General features: G+C 45.0%; 1 protein-coding gene across 2 annotated transcripts in view; it reads left to right on the plus strand.

Annotated features, from left to right (window-relative positions):
• ZZEF1 (zinc finger ZZ-type and EF-hand domain containing 1) overlaps positions 1-23,058 on the plus strand; it is a 107,012-nt gene extending 83,954 nt beyond the window's left edge. For both annotated transcript variants that reach the window (XM_054709812.1, XM_054709814.1), the window contains exons 42-55: positions 151-283; positions 3,049-3,248; positions 4,703-4,822; positions 6,217-6,408; positions 7,251-7,351; positions 8,634-8,769; positions 8,871-9,230; positions 11,004-11,147; positions 12,647-12,815; positions 12,990-13,088; positions 13,472-13,637; positions 17,880-18,033; positions 18,644-18,715; positions 20,553-23,058. In XM_054709812.1, coding sequence (XP_054565787.1) covers positions 151-283; positions 3,049-3,248; positions 4,703-4,822; positions 6,217-6,408; positions 7,251-7,351; positions 8,634-8,769; positions 8,871-9,230; positions 11,004-11,147; positions 12,647-12,815; positions 12,990-13,088; positions 13,472-13,637; positions 17,880-18,033; positions 18,644-18,715; positions 20,553-20,633 — 2,127 coding nt within the window. In that variant the 3' untranslated portion in view covers positions 20,634-23,058. The remainder of the gene's footprint in view (positions 1-150; positions 284-3,048; positions 3,249-4,702; positions 4,823-6,216; positions 6,409-7,250; positions 7,352-8,633; positions 8,770-8,870; positions 9,231-11,003; positions 11,148-12,646; positions 12,816-12,989; positions 13,089-13,471; positions 13,638-17,879; positions 18,034-18,643; positions 18,716-20,552) is intronic.
• The last annotated feature ends 388 nt before the right edge of the window (positions 23,059-23,446 follow it).

Raw genomic sequence — 23,446 nt, forward strand, 5'->3', positions numbered from 1 at the left:
TGGACTTGGAGATGAGAAGAACCCCATCCTTGAGTGCTTCTTGAAGTCAGGACACAGCAAAAGGGACTCGACTTGTGTTTAATTAAGTACTTTTTCCTGTTTCTTTGTGCTATTGATTTGCTTTTTCTGTCTCTCTCTTTCATGTACTAGGTTCTCTGTGTGGGGACCCGCTGTGTTTATATGGATAATGCCAATGAGCCACATAATGTGATCATCTTGAAGCACTTTACTGAGAAAAACAGGGCTGTGATCGTTGACGTCAAAACCCGGAAAAGGAAAACAGGTCCTAATCATAATTATTTCTTCTAAAAGTGGAGGAAAGTTGTGTAATCTCTGCATATGTTTTATGGTCAAATTGAAACAAGGTTCCATGTGCACTTGAAGAAAATGTATGTACTTGTGTTGTTAGTGGAGTGTCCTTTTGACAGTATTTAGGTCAAGTCAATTGATAGTGTTATTCAAGTCTTCTATGTTCTTAGTGATTTTCTATCCTTACAATTACTGAGATAGGAATGTGTTGAAGTTTCCAACTGTATTTATGTGTATGTCTATTTCTTAATTCATTATGGAATGTCCCTTTTTATCTCTGATAATATTCCTTGTTCTGGCTATCTACTTTAATATTTATGTGGCCTCTCTAGCTTTTTTTTATTACAAACATTTGCATGGCATATCTTTTTCCATCCTTTTACTTTAATCTACCTTTGCCTACATTTAAAATGGATTTCTTATAGATAGCACATAGTATAGTCTTCGTTTTTAATCCAATCTGACAATCCTTGCCTTTTAATTGAGATGTTTAGACCGTTTACATTTAAAGCAGTTATCAAGATAGTTGAGTTTAACTCTGTTCTCTTTTTGCTTTTTAAAATTATTTGTCTCATCTGTTCTTTGTGCCTTTTTTTTTCTCATCTTCTGCCTTTTGGATTGAGTTTTTTTATTTATTTCATTTCATCCCTACTATTGGTTTGTAAACGATATTTATTTATTTATTTTTATTTATTTTAGTGATTGCTCTAGGATTTACAGTAGTTTACCTTCAAATAATTTTTTAGTGGTTGAAGTACAGTGTATAATGTTCACCATTAACTCGTCATAGTCTGCCTTCAAATAATATTATACCACTTCACGTATAGTGAAGACACGTAGATTTTATATTTTTATCCCCCATCCTTTGTGCTACTGTTGTCACAAATTTTACTTCTACATGACATAAACCTACCAATACATTATTTTTGTTTTAAAAAGTCAGACATTTTAAAAGAGATTTAAAAATGAGAAAACAATGTTTTTCATGTTTAGCCACATGTTTACCATTCCTGGTGCTCTTCATTCCTTTGTGTAGGTTCAAATTTCCATCTGGTATTTTTTTTCTTTGGCCTGGTAAACTTCCCTTAACATTTCTTGTAGTGAAAGTCTGCTGCTACAAAATCTTTGTTTGGGTTTGTCCTACCAAATCGAAGAAATATTTATTTTGACTTTATATTTGAGAGATAATTTTATTGAGCAAAACATGCTTGCTGAGAGGTTTTATTTGAATATTTTAAAGATATTGATCCATTTTCTTTTGGTTTGCATAGTTTCTGCCACAAAATTTGCTGTCATTTTCTGTTATTCTGCATAGTGTGCCGCGCGCGCGCGCGCGTGCACACTTCCATTCTGACTTTATTAACAGTTTTGGTTTTATAGCACTTGGTAGGGTAAGTGTTTCCTGGCCAGACAGAATATCCATTCTCATAAAACATTCAGGTAAAGAAGACACAAATTATTTGCATACTCCTGTTTAAACATTTCAATGTTCATAATCCTATCAACCCTTTCTTTGGTAAAACCTTTATGTTCTCTCAATCTAATTGTAGTCCATGGCCAGGGCTTCATCAGTGGATTTTGGTACCACAGTTTGTCAAGGAGTCCAGAAACTTCTCTTCTTCACATTCTGACCATTTTATCCACTCTAGTGCAAAGACTTTGGGTCCCCAGTTAGGGGTTGAGTCAAGGGACCCTGGTCCTTTTGTCAGCCTTCATCTTGATTCCTCTCCCAAACCATTGCTTGAAGCACAATTGCAGGTCAGATTTCTCATTATAATCTTTGAATCTTGGTTTTCAAAATGTCTCCAAACCAGGATAAATAAAGCAGACTTGTTTGGGGCTCTTGTTTGGGGTCCTTTTGGCCTGCACCACCTTGTGTAGTACTATGTTAAAATCTTTGCTTGAACCCCATCAATGCCCATTTTATTCATATCTAGTCATCAAGGGTATAGATGTTCATGCACTGGGCCAGGGCTGCTGTGGTTGGGGTTGCAGCATTGGGCTCAGTGACATGGATTGTGGGCAGCTCCATCAGCTGAGGTTAACATAGACAAAGACTGAGGGAGTTCTTAGTGACAAAAGCTTTGGGTGTCCCTGATAGCCACGAGGGCTGCTTGGGTCCTTGGTGGTGAAAGCTGCTGGGGTCTTCTGCTCTCCTTTTCCTCCAAAGGGAGAGATCACAGCTGAGGGGATCCCTTTTGGTTGAACAACCGCCCAAGGGGGGCCAATTTGCATATTAGGCTTTTATTATATAGGATAGCCAGAGCTATTGGAGGGCTTACCTGGTTTTTGTCCTTTCTCTCAGGGATCATAGTCTTGTAATACCTGTTGTCCAATGTCTGCAAACCATTGTTTCATATATTTTCAGTGTTCTGGTTATTGAAGGTAGAAGAATAAATCCGACCCCTTAGTCTTGCTTGGAAGTGGAAGTCTCTTGTGTACTATATTTAAGAACAACGTTTAACAACCTTTGTCGTCTTTTGGAGGAAACTTGTTTGTGCACAGTAATAGGAACATTAATTTCCTCTTTCAGTTCCTTGGTGAATAGGTGGCCCAGTACCATTTTTGTGCTCCCCTGCAAGCTGGCCTTAAATATAACAGCTAAGTTGGAAACCGGGAGATTTTGGGGGCTTGCATTTCTTGCTTCCATAAGGCACATTACTGGGGAAGAAACTTAGCTGCAGGAGGCATTAACTGTACTTTTGATGCCTTCTCTTCCTGCCTGACATCACCCTTCAGTGAAGGACTACCAGTTGGTTCAGAAAGGAGGAGGACAGGAATGCAGTGACTCTCAGGCCCAGTTGAGCCAATATTCCCAGCACTTTGCCTTTATCGCCAGTCACCTTCTGCAAACCAGCATGGACAGCCATTGTCCTGAGGCAGTGGAAGCAACTTGGGTCCTGTCCCTGGCCCTCAAAGGATTATATAAAACACTAAAGGTAATGGTGAGCTTCTTCCATTTGCTACTGAATTTGGCTGTGATTTAACATCTGCAGGGCATTAACTAGGAAGAAATGCCATCTGGTTTCAATGGAGGCTTAACTATAGGATTTCGATTACTTTTAGAGATGGTTGGGGCCTTGCACAAGGATAGCTTTAAAGCAGAAACAGAGGTTTCCTGATAGTTGGTTTTCTGTAGTTTTTCAGTACTATTTTATGGGACCACCACCTAATGGGCACAGAACCTTGGAAGATGAGAAGGAAAATGGACTGAATGTTTTTTCACTTTCCTCTGAGCCATAGGATAAGAAGGGAAGAATAAAGGGGCAAGCATCCCATGGGATCTTTGAGCAATAAGTTTGTCAGTTGGGGTGGGAGGAGGCAGACAAGTTAAAGAGCTGGGCAGTAGTTGGTGTGGAGATGAGAAGCCTTGACTTAAGGGGATCATAGTTCTTCTGCTTTCTGAGGGGCATGGATGGGGAGGAAGGGGTCACTTTAGGATGATCTTCCCAACAGAATTAGCCATAAAACAAGGATTTCATTTAAAAAGTTTGTTCCTTGACTTTGGCAGCACTGGCGAGGAAACCATGGAAAGACTCAAGCACCACAGGGAGACTGGATCAGAGAGCGTTTCCGCTCTGGCCCAGCCCTGAGAATTTGTAGTTTTAGGATTGACACTGTGCATCCACTGCTTGTTGATATCGTGACATTTATCACAATCTGGTGTGGTTTCAGTTGTTTGCATTATAGTAGGTGAGAGAACATAATAAACTCCCTGAGGGCAGAGACCATTTCTGTCTGTGAATCCTTCATTCAATGCCAGATAGAACTGAGTATGTAGTTTTGAACTAGAAAGAAGGTCCCTGATCTCATGGAGCTTACAGTCTAAACTGCAAGAGAGACAACAAAGAGCCTGCAAGGAAAACTATCATGAGTCAGAAAAAGCCTTTCTGAGAAGATGAAATTTGAGGTGATCGATAAGAATCTGGGTAGGGTGTTACATGCTGGGAGAGTAGCAAACTCCAGGAACAGGCATGGTTGTCAGGAAGCAGAACACCTCCAGGGATTCAGGATAGTATAGAAGACGCAGATGAGACCACAGAAGCAGGCAGGGATCCTATAGGTCCTTGACAACCCTTTAGTTTAAAGAGCAATGGGAAGCTTTTGGAAGGTAGCAAGCAGGAGAGGGACAAAAAACTTCTGTTGTTAGCACAGGACTTAGCACACAGGATGTATTAGGCTTCAGAATATTTGTTGAATGAATGACTTGGAGAGTGAATGAACAGACAGAGGTTACGGCTAAGGTTCAGAGTTCATTCTTCCTGCTGATTCTTCACTTAAGAATGACCTTGGGCCACTAGCTGAGACTGGGTTCTGAAGGCTTGCTTCTCCCTAGTGATCCTTACTTCTTCATTCGGAGGCAGTTGCAAATCATTCTTTTTCTGTTTGGCAGGCTCATGGTTTTGAAGAGACCCATGCTACCTTCCTTCAGACTGATTTGCTGAAGCTACTGGTGAAAAAGTGCAGCAAAGGGACTGGTTTCAGTAAAACGTGGCTCCTCCGGGACCTGGAAGTAAGGGATGAGGGTGGCTCCTCCTACTGCCAACTGGTGCAGATTTCCTGGCCTGGGAGTTAGAGTCATCAGTTATAGCTGGTTCTTCCCAGTGCACTCTCACTCTGCGGTTGTTAAAACTGTGTCTTGTATTTGTCTTCCCTTTTTAAATAGGGATATGACACCTGTCCTCCCCTGTCAGGGAAAATGAATTTGATGTTTGTTTAAAGAACATTGGAAGAGAAGTATTTTGTATGGAAACATATCATGATAATAAAGTGTTCCCTTAATTATTATTTCCCTTTAAAGTACCTTCGAGCTAAGATGAGTTTCTAAATTTGTCCTCACTTTTGTTTATTTTTTATAGGATGTTAGTTGATATTCTCATTTTATTACTATTCCCCAGAGGCTTTAGGTTGTTCTTAATAGAATTTTTATAGTTCCCTGTGGAGTTTCTGTACCAAGTGTCAGCTTCAGGTCCAGGAAAGGCTGCTGCTATGTGTGAGGTGGTCAGTGCCCTTGCTCAGCCCACAGAGGCCTGAACTTGAAGAAACAGCTTGTAGTTGCCACTGTGCTGGAACATATTATTGGATAACCTGGAGAGCATGTGAGCTCTTGTTCTTAGGAAATACTTTAAGTTAAATTTTTTTATTATTCAAACAATAGAACCACATTGCAGAAAATTTGAAAAATAGAAAAAGGAAAACTCTAAATTATACCCCAAACACAGCTACCTGTTTTTTTCCTCTGTATCTATGATAGATAGATGATAGATAGATAGATAGATAGATGATAGATAGATAGATTTAGATTGCAAAATGAGCATGGTATACAAATAAATTGAGATCATATCATGGCCATTTTTCTAAGTTGCTAGTTTTCATAATCATGATTTTTAATGGCTGCATTTGATATGTGAATGTAGATTTCAGTTTTTTTGCCATTAATGCTTCCTTGACTATATCATGAATATAACTTTTCATATTTTACATTATTCCTCAAAGATGAGTTACTGGTCAGAAACTAAACATTTCTATAGCTCTTTATGTAAATAACAATCTACCTTCACATACCATATGCAACCATTAAAAATGGTATTATGAAAACTAGCAACTTAGAAAAATGGCCATCAGATTATCTCAATTCACCAACATGCATTCTAAAAGCATGATATCAATTTACACGGTCAGTGGCAAAGTTAATAAATAGTTTTAGTTAGCATTTCTTTGATTACAAGTATAATTGATCATGTTTTTGTGTTTCTTTTCTAATTATACATTCTTCTTGTGAATCCTGACATCTTTTAAAAAGTTAGGTCAAATATTTTCTACCCTTTGAGGATTAAGGATCTGGGTAATCTTCTCACCTACCAAACACTCAACTTTGCTGCCCTGCCTGATTTTCTTTCGGTGTAGATCTTGTCCATCATGCTGTACTCCTCAAAAAAGGAGATCAACACTTTGGCTGAGCATGGAGACTTGGAGTCAGATGAGCGAGGGGACCAAGAGGAGGAGGTGGAACGGTCTGTCAGCAGCCCGAGTGAGCCAGAACAGAAAAAGCTAGACCCTCTGGAAAGCCTGGATGAGCCCACCAGAATATGTTTCCTGGTATGTTCTTAGGTCATGGTGTGGACCGAGACAGGGACTTTAAGGGATGGATTCTCTTTGGCTTGGACTGTATTTTAGCCTCCACATCCTGAGAATCACTTCTGCAGATTCAGTCTGTATTGTGCAGAACCATTGCAGAAAAATGGAAAGGCCCTTACAACAGTACTTCTTAACGTTTTTGGTTCATGGGCCCAAAAGCTGTATGTAGATCATTTCTCCTATAAAATACACATTCAAATATATATATGTTCAATTTTGCATGTAATTTCCAACCCCATCCATAAACTCCCAAATGATAGTTCTTCCTCATAGTTTCTCAGATATACTGTCTCTCTTTCCCTGGATAACCCACTCTTCCTCAGAATGATGTGAAAGTTGGGGAGGGCTTAAACTCAAAGGGTCTAATTATATGAAGAGTAAACAGTATGGGATGGATATCTGAAAAACAAGTATAGTTTTTTAAAAATCACAAGTACAGTATACTTAGACTTATGTGCCAGTTATCAAACTTGAGAGCGAGGGAGTGACAGAGAGCTAGCAATGAATACAGTGTGGTGGGTAGTTATTGACTATTAGCATTGCATTCTGTTGACATAATATTTCTTTTGGTGTTTCTGTGTTTTAGATTTTCCTTTGAATTTATAATAATAATGCAGATTTTACAAATCCATGTTTTAGGGCTTATAACTTTATATGCTTTAAGTACCCATATGGTGTTCTTAAATTATTACCTGTGATAACTTTAGAACATAATTGTTTTATCACTTTTGAGTTTAGATGATCAATAATGTGTTAAAGCACATTAAATTGTCTCTCTCCTACTTCCTCCCCATGGCCCTCAGATGGCTCACGATGCCCTAAATGCCCCTCTGCACATTCTCCGGGCCATATACGAACTTCAGATGAAAAGGACCGATTCATTCTTCCTGGAGGTCCAGAAGAGGTAAGGGCTGTCTGGGTGCAGCTGAAGTGTAGTGAATGTGAGAACACGCGAGGCAGGACTGAGCTAACCTCCTGCCAGCAGGATCTGGAGAAAAGCGCCTGACAGGCCCAGAGCTGGTGTGGAACTGGTTGTTAGTGCTTCGTAACGGGATCTGAAAGCTGGCTGTGCTTCATTGCAGATCATCTTGAATTGTGTTGTGTGTTCTTCTGGAAAAACTTCACATTTCTTAGAGGAAACTCATATGGATGCAGGAATGGAGACAGACACTGAGGTTTCTCTCTTATGTCATCCCAGGGAACACACTGCAGAGCAGGACCTTCTTATCAAAAGCGTTGTTTTGTGTGTTTGTTTTTCACCACTGCACATTATACTCATGGTTTTTTTTAAGAATTATTGTACAATTAACAATATATTCCTTTCTCTTGGATAGGAAGTTCAGAGCTAGTTCCTGGGCCCAGCTCTTAAATTTGTGTAGAACTTTGCCTATCTGCAACTAATCCCCTCCTCTGTCCCCAAATTCTAGTTTTGACTTCCTATTCTAATTTATATCCAATTCCAGTTTAATATTTCTTTTAATTTTTGTTTCATATTTCTGTGTTTCTATATGTATTTCTTCCAAATGACCTCAAATCTCTTGTGAGATGCAGCAGGGTTGCAACAGCCTAAGCTGTTGTAACTGAGACATCCAGAAATATCATAGGTCCAGAAAGATAGGATTTGTTTTTGCTGTCATGGAACAGTCCAGAGGTGGGCAGCAGTCTGCGGTGAGTGGGCAGCCCTGCTCCACAAACGACCCTCCTTTGTTCTCATCCGTGTAGTCCAAGCTGGCTCACCCACACCACCTCTCTGTTCCAGCCCAGAGGGAAGGGGGAAGGTAGGAAAAGGAGCATATTCTTAGTGCTGTTTCTGAGGGTGGGCTTCAGAAGTGGCACACATCACCTCACTGCCCTCCTGTTGGTAAGAACCTAGTTGCATCACCCCATCTGACTGCAAGGGGTCCTGGGAACCATGTCTCCAGCTAGATGATTCTGTATCTTGCTAAAACTCCTGGGAACTTTGTCCTAAAAGAACGGAAAGATGGATCCTGAGGGACAATTTGTATTCTCTGCCAAAAGGAATACATGCACATCTGCGTGCATGAATAAATGAACACTGTGAATCTAGTTTGCAAAATATGGAAAATCATGTAATTGTGAAGTAACATTTCTGACAAGTTTCACTGCAAGGTAAACTCTTGCCTTGCCATAACTTATGTACCCAACTTTGTGCTCCTTCTCTTCAGGTTTGATGGCGATGAGCTCACCACGGATGAAAGGATACGGGCCCTGGCGCAGAAGTGGCAGCCCAGTAGGAGCCTGAGACTGGAGGAGCAGAGTGCCAAAGCCGTGGATACAGACATGATTATCTTACCGTGCTTGGTATGTTGCCTCCACTTGGAAAAAATTGTCTCTCCCTGACTCCCACCCCACCCCTACTTGTGAAAAGGCAGGCCTCAGTAATGTGGTCTTTGGGTTTGCAGTCCCGGCCCACTCGCTGTGACAAGGCCACTGCTGAATCAAACCCCGTGACCCAGAAGCTGATCTCCAGCACGGAGAGTGAACTGCAGCAGAGCTACGCCAAGCAGCGGCGTACTAAGAGCGCCGCCCTCCTGCACAAGGAACTGAACTGCAAGAGCAAGAGGGCAGTCCGGGACTACCTTTTCCGGGTGAATGAGGCCACAGCAATCCTGTATGCCCGCCATGTGCTTGCATCCTTGCTTGCTGAGTGGCCTGGGCACGTGCCAGTGAGCGAGGACATCCTGGAGCTAAGGGGTCCTGCCCATATGACCTACATTTTTGACATGTTCATGCAGCTGGAAGAAAAGCACCGGTGGGAGAAGGTAATTAAGCAGGCCAAGCTGGGCACTCACCCCCCTCACTCCTCCTCTGTCCTCTCCCCACCCCAGATCCCAAGTGTTTGAACAGCCTTCCTCCAGCAAGTGCCTTCCTGGAGTGAGCTCACATGTGTGGCTGTAGGACTCCCCGGCAGGTGTGAATGCAACACAGGCAGGGTAGGGTCACTGTTGAATTCTCCCAACTACTGGCCTAGAGCTGAGCTCATAGCCTAGGACAGACTTGGTGCTCAGAGTGTTTGGAGAAATGATCCCATAAAACTTGTCTTTACAGTTTTCCCTTTTTGTTCCCACACTTTCAAGTCTAACTCTCTTTGCTAGCCTGTCTCTTCTCGCATTCCTAGCATCATCTCACTTAGTGAGCCCAGGGCACAAGGTTCATTACAAGTGTGGTAGCTTGTTCCCATCATACAGGAAGCCTCCCAGGGCGGTTTGTGTCTTGTCTTTTCAACCATTGTTTCTAGAATGTCTACCCCAGGCCAGACCCTCTGCCAGCAATTATACCTGTATTACATTGTGACCCAGAGGTGAGGAAATCAAGCTGGGAGGCTTCTCCAAGGCTTCCAGCTTCTGGGTGGCAGACAAGGGGCTCACCAGGGTCTGTCTGTGCATCCTCTTAAGTCCAGTGCTCTAATTTAAAGTTCATTTGTAACAGGTGGAGGCCATTTATTATTTTATTTTTAAAGAAAATCTTCAACTTGGTCATTATTTTTTTATTTTAGAGAGAGGGAAGGGGAGAGAGAGAGAGAAACATTGATATGAGAAACATCGATTGGCTGCCTCCCGCACACACCTCAACCAGGGATTGAACCCGCAACCTGGGTGTGTGCCCTGACTGGGAATTGAGCCCACCACCTTTTGGTGTATAGGACAATGCTCCAGCCAACTGAGCCACACCAGCCGGGCTCAACTTGGTTTTTTAAAGGAGTGCTGGGTTAGCAATCCTTCACAGGTCTAAAAGCATTTCTTCTGCTTCTTGTTGGGTAGAAATGAAGAGTTCACATAGCAGAAAATGGTCTATAACTCAGGAGGCCCAGGTACTGGCTGCCGCTGAACTAGAAAGTTTTATCACCACCTTCCCAGTTTCCAAGTGCAAAAATCTTTAGTCACACTTGCTGCCGTCCTCTTCCTCCCTATCCTATCCCCTCGCCACCCTCACCCCCTCATACACACACATACACTGTATGTGAAGATTCCTTAGGACGTGCATTTATCCTCTAATCCCTAATTTGCCACCATTTCTAAGTCCTCTAGATCCTTTCCCTCAGAGCCTTGGAGTTACTGGCATGTTTGCTGTAGCCACATTTCTCATTTGGAAGTGATAAAAGGGGGCGTTTTGCTTCTGATAGTCACTGTCTTGAACATGCCCTTCCCCTGTTCCTACCCCACGGAGCTGCTAATTCTGCACCTCACTCTGGTCGTTTATCCCGTTGTGCTGTAATTGTCTGCATGTCCATCCCTCTGCTGGGCTCGGGACTGTTCAGGGGCCAGGGCCATCTCTGGTGGGTTCTTTGGTTCTTTCAGACTCCCTTCAAGTAGTATTGCTCTGAAGGCACTGCAGTGTCCTGATTTTCAGCAAGAGCTCCTTCAGGGAGAGGGGGCCGCTGGGGTGGCTTGAGGGGCTGGGGCCAGGGTCCAGGATGATGCCAGCCCCTTCGGATGGGCGTTGGGTTGACATAGACCCTCCCTTCTTCCTGATGGAGCAGCGCCATGGCCCTGCCACTGGTAGGCCTTGACGTTCCCTGCCTTGTGTCCTGCCAGATCCTGCAGAAGGTGCTCCAAGGCTGCCGAGAGAACATGCTGGGGACCATGGCCCTGGCTGCCTGCCAGTTCATGGAGGAGCCAGGAATGGAAGTGCAAGTGAGAGAGTCGAAACACCCATATAACAACAACACCAACTTTGAGGTAAGATCCAGGGTTAGCCAGGCTCGCCCAGCCTCAGGGCATGCAGCTGGCAGGACCCGCAGGGTTGCTGAGTAGCAAGAATCTCATCAACTCCCACAGCAGCTCTTTCCTCTCCCGACAGCCCCGGCCAAGAAAGTGCTTCCTTAGTCTCAGCTGCAGTCAGAGATTCTGCACAACCAAGTCTTCCCTTCTCCTGACCTTGTTTTTATAGAAAACGATGGGCCATCTGGCCCTGGGGAGAGTTTATTTTCCCCGCAGCAAGCTCCTTGGAGTGAATTCTTGGTGTCTTCCAGCAGTAAGTCTGAGTTCAACCCTCACTCTGCCTGTCTCCTGATGACCTGGCCACACCTTGGAGACTCCCACCCCTTTGTGTAATGACACAGAACTGAAAAGCCTCATTGGTTCCACTCTTAACTTCATACCTAGACGGGGAGGTAGGAGTTTGGATGAGGCACATGTGGGAAGTCCTGTTAGTCTCACTGACTTAAAAATGCCCCTACATTGCTTTAGTTCTTTTCAAAACGTTGGAGCTGCAAGACATAAGCTTCTGAGGGGCCAGCACACTATAGCTCCAGTGATGGATGAGAGAGAAACTCATGCAAAACTTGGGTATTGCTCAGCTAAGATTTCATTTTGCAGAAGTGTAAACCGCCTCACTCTCTTCCTTCTAAGCCTCTTCTCTTCCTGTGTTCTTGGGTCCAGCCCCACTCCCCCAGCTCCGTGTAGGCACATCTGGTGAGCTACCAAGTCCTACTTCAAAGGGGATTGCCTATCTTCATTACCCCAACTCTCCCCTTCTCTGGCTTCCTTACTTCTCACTGCTGGCCTTGCCTCACCTGGCCTTGGTCACACCAGCTCTCAGAGTGATCCTTGCACAACACAAACCTAAGCCTTTCTCCTGCTTACAACCTTTCCAGGGCTCCCCCTGCCGTCCAAAGCCTGAACGCCTTATTTTAGCACACCAGGCTTTCCCTTCTGTTCCTGCCGGCCTCTCCAGGCTCACATGTCACCCCGTCCTCCGTCCTTACCTCCCAAGCAGATGTCCTCACAAAGTTCACCCTTTACCCGAGTCACAGCAAACTCCTTGCTGTTCCCTGAACCTGCCAGACTTTCCAGAGCTACTAGTATTTGCCTGAAATGTACCCCCATACAGTCACATCCCCCTCTCACCTTGTCTCCTGCCATTCGTTCCTTCCTGGCAGGCCCCTCCTCTTCTCTTCATTCTTGGCAACAACCCGAACATCCCTTCACTGGGACTCTTTTCTGCCCTCCCCGCCTTCTCCAGGTGAACGCTGCCTGCCGTGCCCGGTCTGCACAGGTGTCGTGCCTGCTGTGCTTGCAGCCTTGTGGGTGCTTCCGTCCCAGCTAGCCTGGGAGCTCCTGGAAGCAGGGCTCTGACTTACTCTTTCCTACATTCCCAGTGTCAGGAAGGACTTGGCCTGAGGTAAGCCCTCAGTAACTGACCAGTAACGACAAGTGTTCTCATTTCCCCTCCTTAGGATAAAGTTCACATTCCTGGTGCAATCTACCTCTCAATCAAATTCGATTCTCAGTGCAATACAGAGGAAGGCTGTGACGAATTAGCCATGTCCAGCAGCAGTGACTTTCAGCAGGATCGACATAATTTCAGTGGGTCTCAACAGAAATGGAAAGATTTTGAGCTTCCAGGTATATAAATACTTGGTTTTATCAACTCTTAACATTAAGTCTTTAAACTTAATACTAAGAAGGGAAATTATTGGAGGATTTAAAATGGGGTTTATTATATTTCATCAGAAACCCCTCACTTGCCATTCCCTCTCACTGCAGTGTTCTGACCTGTCTGGTTCTTGTATGACACAGGAGATACTCTGTATTACCGCTTCACCTCTGACATGAGCAACACTGAGTGGGGCTACAAGTTCACTGTGACGGCTGGACACCTGGGGCGATTCCAGACAGGTGTGTGCTCTTTCCTTTCCCTGACCATCCCCTGCCAGGGACACTCTGTGGGTGTAAGTGCCATTATGTCATTGGTCTTTATTAAAATCAAAGCAGGTGCTTTTCTCTAAGACTTCCACACATTTGTCTCACAAACCCTACGTGTGTCACTCTTGAATATGCTATATAGTTGGTTCGTTGTAAACCTGAGTGGCCAGAGAGAAGAGCCACCTAAAAAAGATGTTTGTTCTCTTAGAATTTCCAGGGCATTTTTGCAAAAAAAAAGGGGAAATGAAAATGTCCCTATGTTGCTTTTACAAAAGGCATAATTTCAGGGAAAATTTAAATGATGAATTGTTCCATCATATTTATTAAAATGTCTGTGTTTTGTGGGGGTTGCCCAGGATTTGAGATTTTGAAGCAAATGTTGTCAGAAGAAAGAGTTGTGCCGCACCTCCCCTTGGCCAAAATTTGGGAATGGCTGGTAGGCGTGGCCTGTCGCCAGACTGGTCATCAGCGACTAAAAGCCATTCACCTACTTCTGAGGATTGTGCTGTGCTGCAACCACAGGTAAGCTGCCTTCTGGAGACGCGTCTCTTGCTGGGTGTTTGTATGGCGAATATCTTCTCCCACTCGGTGGCTTGCCCTTTCACTCATTTAGTGGTGTCTTTGGTGAAAAGAAGTTTCTAATTTTATTTTTAATATATTTTTAAAATATATTTTTATTGATTTCAGAGAGGAAGGGAGAGGGAGAGAGAGATAGAAACATCAATGATGAGAGAGGATCATTGATCAGCTGCCTCCTGCATACCTGCTGCTGGGGATTGAGCCCACAACCTGGGCATGTGCCGAACCATGACCTCCTGGTTCATAGGTTGATGCTCAACCACTGAGCCACGCCGGGTGGGCAGAAGTTTCTAATTTTAATGTCTTCCACTTTATTGATCATTTCCATAATGGTAGTGCTTTTGTTATGCTGTTTAGGACATTTTTGCCTTATTTGGCAATGGGGTCATGAAGGTATTTCCTATATGTTATCTTCTCGAAGCTTAATTGTTTTTTCTTTCACATTTAGATCTACAATCAACATGGAATGAATTTTAGAGAGTGATATGAAGTGTAGGGGCAGATAGTTTTTTCTCACATGGATCTCTGCTTGACTATAAGGACCACCTTTCCCTCACCACACTCCAGGGCCATCTTTGTCACAGAGTAGGCATCCATATGTGCTTGGGCCTGTGTCTGGTTTCTTTTGTTCCATTGGTCTTTTTTATTATGCCAGCACCACACTATCTTAAATCTGTAGCTTTATAACAAACTTACATATCTAGTAGTATACATCCTTCATCTTTAAAATTGTCTTGGCTATTTTTAATCCTGCATGTCCATATAAATTTTAGAATTAGTTAATTTTTTCCAGGTTTATTGAGGCAAAACTGAAAAATAAGATTGTAATATGTTTAAATGTAGAACAGGATGATTTGATATATACATATATTGTGAAAGGATTCCGACCATCCAGTTAGCACCTCTCACTTCACAGAGTACAGGCTTCACTCTTCTCCACATCCTTGCCGGCATTTGTTATCTCTTGTTCTTTTTTATAATAGCCACTAGAGGCCCGGTGCCCGGATTTGTGCACTGGTGGGGTCCCTTGGCCTGGCCTGTGGGCCCCGGGCCAAAACCGTTGGACACTTAGCATATTAGCCTTTTATATATATAGATAAGGTGATACCTCATTGTGGTTTGATTTGCATTTCCCTTATGATTAGTGATGTTGAGCACCTTTTCATGTACCTGTTTGCCATTTGTGTTTCAAAAGAGGACATTCTGGCAACAAAGAACTGCTGCCACCAGGATACTTTGCCCATTTTTAAATTGGGTTATTTGGTTTTTTGTTATTGAGATGTATGAGTTCGCTATATATTTTTAATATTAACCTCTTATCAGATATGTGGTTTGTAGATATTTTCTCCCTTTTACGAGGTTGCCTTTTCAGTTTGTTGATTATTTCTTTTGCTATGCATAGCTTTTTTTTTAAGATTTTTTTTTTTAAGTTTTAAATTGATTTTAGGGAGAGAGCGCGATACATCCATGTTTGAGAGAGAGATCATTCGGTTGCACCCTGACCCGGATTGAACCCACAACCTAGATATGGGCCCTGACCAGGAATCGAACCCTCTGGTGCACAGGATGATGCTCCAACCAACTGAGCCACACAGGCCAGGGCTGTGCATAAGCATTTTAATTTGATGTAGTCTCATTTATTTTTGCTTTTGGTGTCAAATTCACAAATCATTGACAAGACCAGTGTCAAGGAACCTAGCCCTATGCTTCCTTCCAGGAGTTTTACAGTTTCAGGTCTTACAGTCAAGCCTTCAATCCATTTTGAGTTGATTTCAAAATATGGTGTATGATAGGGATCCAGCTTCATTCTTTTGTATGTGGATGTCTAGTTTTCCCCAAACCATTTATTTAAGAGACTATCCTTTTTTCATTGCATATTCTTGACACCTTTGTCGAAAATTAATTGACCAATGTGCATGGGTTTATTTCTGGGCTCTCTTTTCCATTCCATTCTATATGTCTGTTTTTATGCTAATACCATTCTGTTTTCATTACTATAGCATTGTAATATAGTTTAAAATCAGGAAGTATTATACTTCTAGCTTTGTTCTTCTTTCTTAAGATTGCTGTGGTTATTCAGGGTCTTTTGTAGTTCCACTGAATTTTAGAATTATTTTTTCTATTTCTGTGAAAAACTCCATTAAATTTTGATACGGGTTGCATTAAATCTGTAAATTCTTTGAATAGTATGAACATTTAAACAATATTAATTCTTTCAATTCATGAACACATTATCTTTCCATTTCTTTGTGTCTGCATTTTCTTTTGCTAATTTTTTATAGTTTTCAGTGTACAGATCTTTCACCTCCTTTCTTAAATTCCTAAGTATTTTATTCTTTTTTATCCTATTGTAAATGGAATTGTTTTATTAATTTCTCTTTCTGATAGTTCATTGTTAGTGTATAGAAACACAACTGATTTTTCTCTATTGATTTTGTATCCTGTAACTGTACTGAATGTATTAGTTCTAACAGTTTTTTGGCAGAGTCTTTAGGGTTTTCTATATATCATATCATGTTATCTGCAAATAGAGACAGTTTTACTTTTTCCTTTCCAATTCTGATACCTTCATATCTTTTTCTTACCTAATTGCTTTGGCTTTTTCTTGCCTAATTGCTTAGGCCAGTGGTCAGCAAACCGCGGCTTGCGAGCCACATGCGGCTCTTTGGCCCCTTGAGTGTGGCTCTTCCACAAAATACCACGTATGGGCGCACACTACAGTGCGATTGAAACTTTGTGGCCCATGCGCAGAAGTCGGTTTTCTGCCTGGGCAAGTCTATTTTGAAGAAGTGGTTCTAATGCCGAGCCACACTCAAGGAGCCAAAGAGCCGCATATGGCTTGCGAGCCATGGTTTGCCGACCACTGGCTTAGGCTATGACTTCCAGTATTGTGTTGAATAGAACTGGTGAGAGTGGGCATCCTTGTCTTGATCCTGATTATTTTCTTTATTTATTTTTTAATATATTTTTATTGATTTCAGAGAAGAAGGGAGAGGGAGAAATAGAAACATCACTGATGAGAGAGAACCATTCATTGGCTGCCTCCTACACACTCCCTACCAGGGATCAGGCCTGCAACCCGGGCATGTACCCTTGACCAGAATTGAACCCGGGACCCTTCAGTCCACAGGCCGATGCTCTACCCACTGGGCCAAACCAACTAGGGCCTGATTATTTTATTTTTATAGACAACACACATGCATGCACACATACCCTTCTCATCTGATGGAATTTTGATTGATAATTTAGATAAGTTTGAGAGAATTAAGATTTTCATACCATTGAATTCTCTAATCCTTATTATTTAGTCTTAGTAATGTTTTATAATTTCCTATGTAGAGGACTTGTACAACATTTTATTAGATTTATTCCTAGGCATTTCATGTTTTTGATTGTATTGTAATTGTTATTTAAAATTTTTTATTTATAATTGTTTTTGCTGCTATATAATTTATTTTCATGTATTGCCTTTGTGCAGTGACCTTGTTCTATTTGTTAATTCTTTGAGTGTATATATAGGTTATTCAGCACACGGCCATGTTATTTATAAATAATGAGTTTTATTTCTTCCTCTTAATCTGTAGAAACTCTTTGCCTTTTTGCACTAGCCAGGACTTGCAATAGAATGTTGAATAGAAGTGGGGATTGAAGATATAATTGTCTTATTCCTCATCTCAGAGGGAAGGTTTTATTTATTTTTGTTTTTATTTTAGAGAGAAAGAGAGGGAGAGAAACATCAATTTATTGTTCCACTAATTGATGCATTTATTGATTGGTTTTTGTATGTGCCCTGACCAGAAATCGAACCCACAACTTTGGTGTATTGGGATGACACTCTAACCCAGAGCCATACCGGCCAGGGGCTTCACCTAACATTTCACTTGAGATTTTTTTCAGTCATTGGAAGTTCTCTGTAACAGCTGTTTTTAAAGGTGTGCAGTGGATTTACATGAATGTGCTTCAGGATCTCCTGTTTCCGTGGTGTCTTGTTTTGAAGTTTAGGTTCTGCCCCTTTCCTTATTTGCTGGTGAATATTTTTGGCTCTTTTTTAGGGTGAGGGGGAGTGGGACTATCCTGTAATGATTTTACTAGATGTGGGGAAAGTGAGAGTCAGAGTTGTACTTCCTGTCACCTACCATCTGTCTGACGTGGTGCTCAGTAAACCTACGCCACCTCCTCCCACAGCGACCTCTGTGACCTTTCGCTGTTAAAGCCCCTGTGGCAGCTCTTCACCCACATGGAGTACAGCCTGTTTGAGGACGTGACACAGCCGGGCATCCTCCTCCCCCTGCACCGCGCCCTCACGGAGCTCTTCTTCGTCACCGAGAACCGTGCCCAGGTGAGGGCCCTGCCCTGCCTCTTCCCCTGGCACAGCGCTGCCAGGTGCTTTTTCTCCCTCTGCTGCCCAGGGCAGGAGGGTAGGACTCAGAAACAGCCCCATTCCAAGCCCTGGTCTCAGCTAACCTGCACAGGGAGGTGGAAGTGGCCTAAGTCTGAGGCCCTCACCACCTCAGTCCAGGCAGCACTGAGATTGCTTATTTTATTAGGCCTGAGGCCAAGGGAAACTGGCTTGGATCAGCCCTTGACAACATTGAGTTTTGGAAAATAAAACGGATGGGTTCTTTCTTCTTCCTCCTTTTTTTCCCTCTACTCAGCACAATAGACTTATTAATGTGAGAGATGAAAGGGCCTTTCAAAGTTCTTGAGCTTATCCCCCCTCATTTTATACATGAGGAAACACTTGAGGAGGGAGGTCCTTGCCCCATCCATCACCCTGGGCAGAGCCCCCTGGAACTAGGCACCTGGCTTCTCCCGGTCCAGCTCCTTCCATGGCTCTTGGGTGAGGTGCCAGCGGTGCGAGCACTGATGACTCACTCGAGGCTTCTGTGGTTGGGGTGGGTGTCTCCTACGTGGTGGTCTGTTCACGCTGCACCATGCTCTCCCCACAGGAGCTTGGCTTGCTGCAGGATTACCTGCTGGCCTTAACCACCGACGACCACCTTCTCCGCTGTGCTGCACAGGTACTCTCCCACCTCGCGCTGGCCCTCGTGCTGCCTGCTGGTGGCAGCTGTCCCATCCCCGTGGCCAGGACAGAGAGCCTGAGTGTGTGGCATGAGGACAGAATCCAGCCAGGATTTACACGGAGCTCTGTTCCCATTCAGTCACTTCCCTCAGTGTCTGAGAGAGCAGTCCAGCCCCATTTATCAGCGTCATCCATATTAAACTGTGGGGTCAGAAGACACTAGCAAGAATTTGTGTCTTTTAAACCAAAACAACCAATGCCTTAAATTTACAGTTTGGCCGGTCCCTGAAGTTTCCATAGAGCTAGATTGCAGATATTTTGGGATGTAACTTTCTCCCCTAGTAGAACTCTCTTCTGACAGCTGTTTGGTCTCAGGACCCCTTTTCACTTTTAAATTATGGAGGATCTGAAACAGCTTTTGTTTATGTGCATTATATATATTGAAATATACCATTGGAAATTAAATTAGATTTGAAATTTAAAAATTAAGACAAAAATGTTAAACATTTATTATCAATTCATTTAAAAAATAATAAACCCATTCCATGTTCACAGGAGTAGCATGTTTGGTGAAAATCAGAGGGGTGGCGTTGTGTTCCATGTCTGAAAATCTCTTTAACATCTGCCTTAATACAAGACAGCTGGAGTCCCATGTCTGCTTCTGTGTCCACCTGTTATATTACCACACATTAGCCTCTGGAAAACTCCACAGTGTACTCGTGAGAATACGAAAGTGAAAAAGGCAAAACAATGTCTTAGTATCACTGTGGAATTAGTTTCTACTATGCGGAGCCCCGGAAAGGGTCTCAGGAACCCGCAGGCCCCACATCCCATTCTGAGGACCTCAGGATCAGACTCCTTGAACCTCATAGAGCAAGTGGCCCAACCCCCGCAGTGGACAGATGGGGCACTGAAGCTCAGGAAGGGGAGATGCCCGGGCTCACACCTGAGTGGCTGTAGCTGGGACTCCCAGCCAGAGCTTCCCACTGCCCTGCCAAGGTTTGTCAGCGCACCCTTCCTCCTGCAAGAAGGGTCAGATGCCTGCTTAGAAGCAGGGGTCCCCCGTCAACTGTCGAAGAGTTTGTGCGAATTCTCCTGAGACCTGTAGGCAGAGTGAAACCTCCTAACAGACGCCCACTGCACTGCCACCACCACCTCTGGTTGCATGACACAAAATTAAATTTTGACATATGACCATTTTGGCACTGAAAGCAGAACATTGCATATCTGTGGGCTCCTTTCTCTTGCCTGTGCCCATGTCCCATCTCCTCGCCCTATTTCTGACCTTCCCATAGCCCATCCACTTGGCTGGAACAATGCTGCCTCCTCCCCCTGCCTGCCACCTCTTCCTCTCCTGGCCAGTCCTCCACTCCTGCTCCCTGAGCTTGAAGACCAGCCTTGACCTGGCTCTACAGCATCCACCTTCCAGCCCCTCCCCCAGCCCCTCCCCAGCACTGCTTCCTGGGTCCCCAGCACTGGCTGCTGTTTCTTCCCTTTTGCACCTTTGTGCTGTTCCCTTCCCTAAAGAACTTTTCCAGGGCCCTGCAGACAGTGTCCTCTGTGTCCCCTGAGCCCCCCCGGCCCCCCACACACCGCGTTCCCCCTGCCCCTCAGGACAGTGATGATGTCTACCTTATGTTTGGAGTTCTCATGTGGTCTCAATAGCTTTTGTCTCTTGCTCTAGACTATGGTCCTTCAGCTGAGGGGAACCATATCTGGCTCATGTCTTCCTCACCCCCGCCCCCCTCAAAAGCTCAGCTGAGGGTCTTGTTCAGCCAGCACTTAGTGAACCGAGCAGGGATGGTTCTTGACACTGGCACTGACTCTCTCCGCAGGCTCTGCAGAACATCGCTGCTATCAGCCTTGCCATCAACTACCCAAACAAGGCAACCTGCCTCTGGAACGCCGACTGCTAGCTCCGGGGAGGCCTGCATGGAACCAGCGAATGTGACCCAGGGGCTTTAGAGCAGAAACCTGAACTCATTCAGGAACATCCCTGCGGCGCCAGCGCCTGGCTTTCCTTGAGCTCCCACTTCCACTCCGATCAGAATGCCCAGCAGGCTGGACACCGACACGTACCGTAGCCTGTGAGGATAAGCAAAGCGGCGCAGCATTATCCGGAGAGGGTGTTCAGAGACGCTTTCTCCAGCGTCTGTCTCGGCTGAGCTGGAGCTGCCTGCACACGCCCTCCGGTGAAGACCAGTCTGCAGAGCCGCCTTTCCCGGCAGGGCCCGCAGCGGCCGGCCTGCGAGCGCCTCTCTTGCTTTAGCTTTCTGAGACTGGGCAGTCCCACCTGAAATCAGTGAGAGCCGCCTGCCGCCACCCGGTCCCAGCATTTAGTACGGGGCCAGGTGCCGCGCCAGCTCCCTAGCCACAGCCGTCCCAGGGAAGTCCTCGGTGGGAACGCGTGAGAACACGTGCCCTGGGAACAGCAGGCCGCCTGAGGGTGTCTGCTCATGCTCCCAGCACAGCCAGGTTTTTTCAGTTGTTGTTTTAACATATTTTAGTTTTTAGAACAGAACTGCACTGCCTCCCTGAGAGGACAGCAGGAGAATGGCCAGTGGCCCAGTCGCTCAGGCAAACTGGTTTGTGTGAAAGCAACAGAACTAAGGAATCTCTTTAGTTTCTGTGCCTGAAAAGACCTGAAATGTCATCAGAGGAGATCTTATTTTGGAAGTCACACAAACAAGCAGACCCAGTGATTCTTTCTGCTCCGTGGTCACAGTAACTCCTCACGCCCCCTCGGAGCTCCGCGCAGTCACTTGGCTGTCACTTGTCCAGCAATAACTACATTCGTTCCAATGAATGCTTTTCCATTTTTCTTTTTATGGCTGTCGTCTTGCCCTGAAGTGCTGATTATTACTCTTTCCAAAGCCACGCTCTCGAGTGTGAAGCCGGATTGGCATGCGGAACGTATGTAAGCCTCAGTGGGACTTGTGGGCATAAGGAATGCCTGAGGCCGCTGCCATTTAAGGGCTGGTGCCTGGGCCTGAACACGTCCCACATGTGGGACCAAACCCCAGGCAGGCTGGTCGTACCCAGGGCCACGGTGAGCAGGTCAGCACGGCCGTGGCCTCCGAAGCCCCTCTGCAGGCTCCACAGGTGTCCGGATCGGAGAGGCGAAGGCTGCGGGTCCCGGGAGGGCCTTCCTGCAAGGGCCCTGCTGCCTTCTGGCTCTGGAGGCCCCGGCGTAGCGACCTTCTGCAGCCCAGCTCTCGATCCTCAGCCAGGCCCAGCTGCGTGTGGAGCCGTGTGGAAGGGAAAATTCAAAGGAGACACAAACAGATGGGGCAGGTCCCGAACTTGGTGACCTGAGGCTCATCACCCTGACCTGGTCTCCCGTGGTGTTGGGATGTGGTGAGACAGGCACTGCCAACTTGGTAGAGACCCCTTTCTCCTCTTTTGCTCTGCCTGCATTCCCAGAGGAGGCCCCACGCTCCGTACACCCAGACCCAAGTAGGAGTCACAGTGAGGAGGGAAGTCACAGGGACAAAGAGGTCCCCACCGTGGGCTCAGACTCACTGACGGACTGCCTGCCTGGAAGACAGACAAGCAGATGGTGCAACTCACTGCTTAACCTCGCCATGCCACCCCCCCCCCCCACACACCTCCGACTGACTCGTGGTGAAGTGGGTACAGATGGGCAGGTGTCACACCCTCATGGCAGTTGCCACCAGCTTTACCCCCTTGCTCCCGTCAGGAAGATAAATTGTAAATAAACACTGGACTCCTCATAGCTTCTCTCTATACACCACCCTTGCTATTCTGGTCTCTCTCTAATTTGCATAGAACAAGCCTAAGTTTTCCCTTCAGACACAACTGCTGCTCTCTCCTGGCAGGGCCTGCCTGGCCCAGCATCCCTGCATCCCGCCCTGCCTCTGCTTCCAGCCAATGGGTGGCGCTGCCGAGCCAGGCCCTGCTCTCCTGGCCCTCAAGAGGCTGGTGACTCCCTCAGCTCCTGGTCCCAGTCGGTGCCAGCAGTATCTGAGAGAACAGATTTCCATGAAGACCAACACCCCTTTGCCTGCCTGGAATGAGATAACGCTGGCAGGAATAAAGGTGTGGAAACATGTGCCTAATCTATAAGAAAATTTCTGCTCCAAATCATGTACAATGAACAAACAGATACTGTTCCTAATAAGGAGTGACTTCTTTTCATCATCGTTTTTAATTTGTTTTCTTACGGGTTTACGATTTTGAATTTTTCCTATTTGGTTGAAAGAAAGAATTTTGATTATATCAGCTGAGTTCAGCCTGTAAAAAGAATGTTAAGTTGTGGGTAAAATATGCAAATGAAGAGAAATATATTGTACAAATTCTATATAAAAAAGTAAAATTGTGTGTGGGCCTTTTTTCTCCTTCCCCTTCTGCCCCTCTGTGAATGTTATCCGTAGTTTCTACCAAGCCCCAACTGATGGAATTTCTGGACTCTCAAGGCCTGGGGTTGAAAGGAATCAGAAAGTTCTAGGCTCCGGGCTGCACCTCCCACCATGCCTCACTAAGCCTTGTCCGCAGCTCTGCAGGAGGCACCCCACTTCCTGGACGGTCCTTTCTGCACTGCTACTCGGAGGTTCACGCACTTGTGTCCCCCGAGGCGGCTTTCCCCAGCCAATCCCCACCACCCGCCTGCCCATCCTTCCCCTCTGGGAGCACACAGGACACGGCCTGCAGCTGTGGAGGAAGGCTGAGGAGGAGACGGGCCAGTCCCTGGGCCTGCTCCTCCGAGGAC

Source organism: Eptesicus fuscus, chromosome 20, assembly GCF_027574615.1.
Source record: "Eptesicus fuscus isolate TK198812 chromosome 20, DD_ASM_mEF_20220401, whole genome shotgun sequence".
Lineage (NCBI taxonomy): Eukaryota > Metazoa > Chordata > Mammalia > Chiroptera > Vespertilionidae > Eptesicus > Eptesicus fuscus.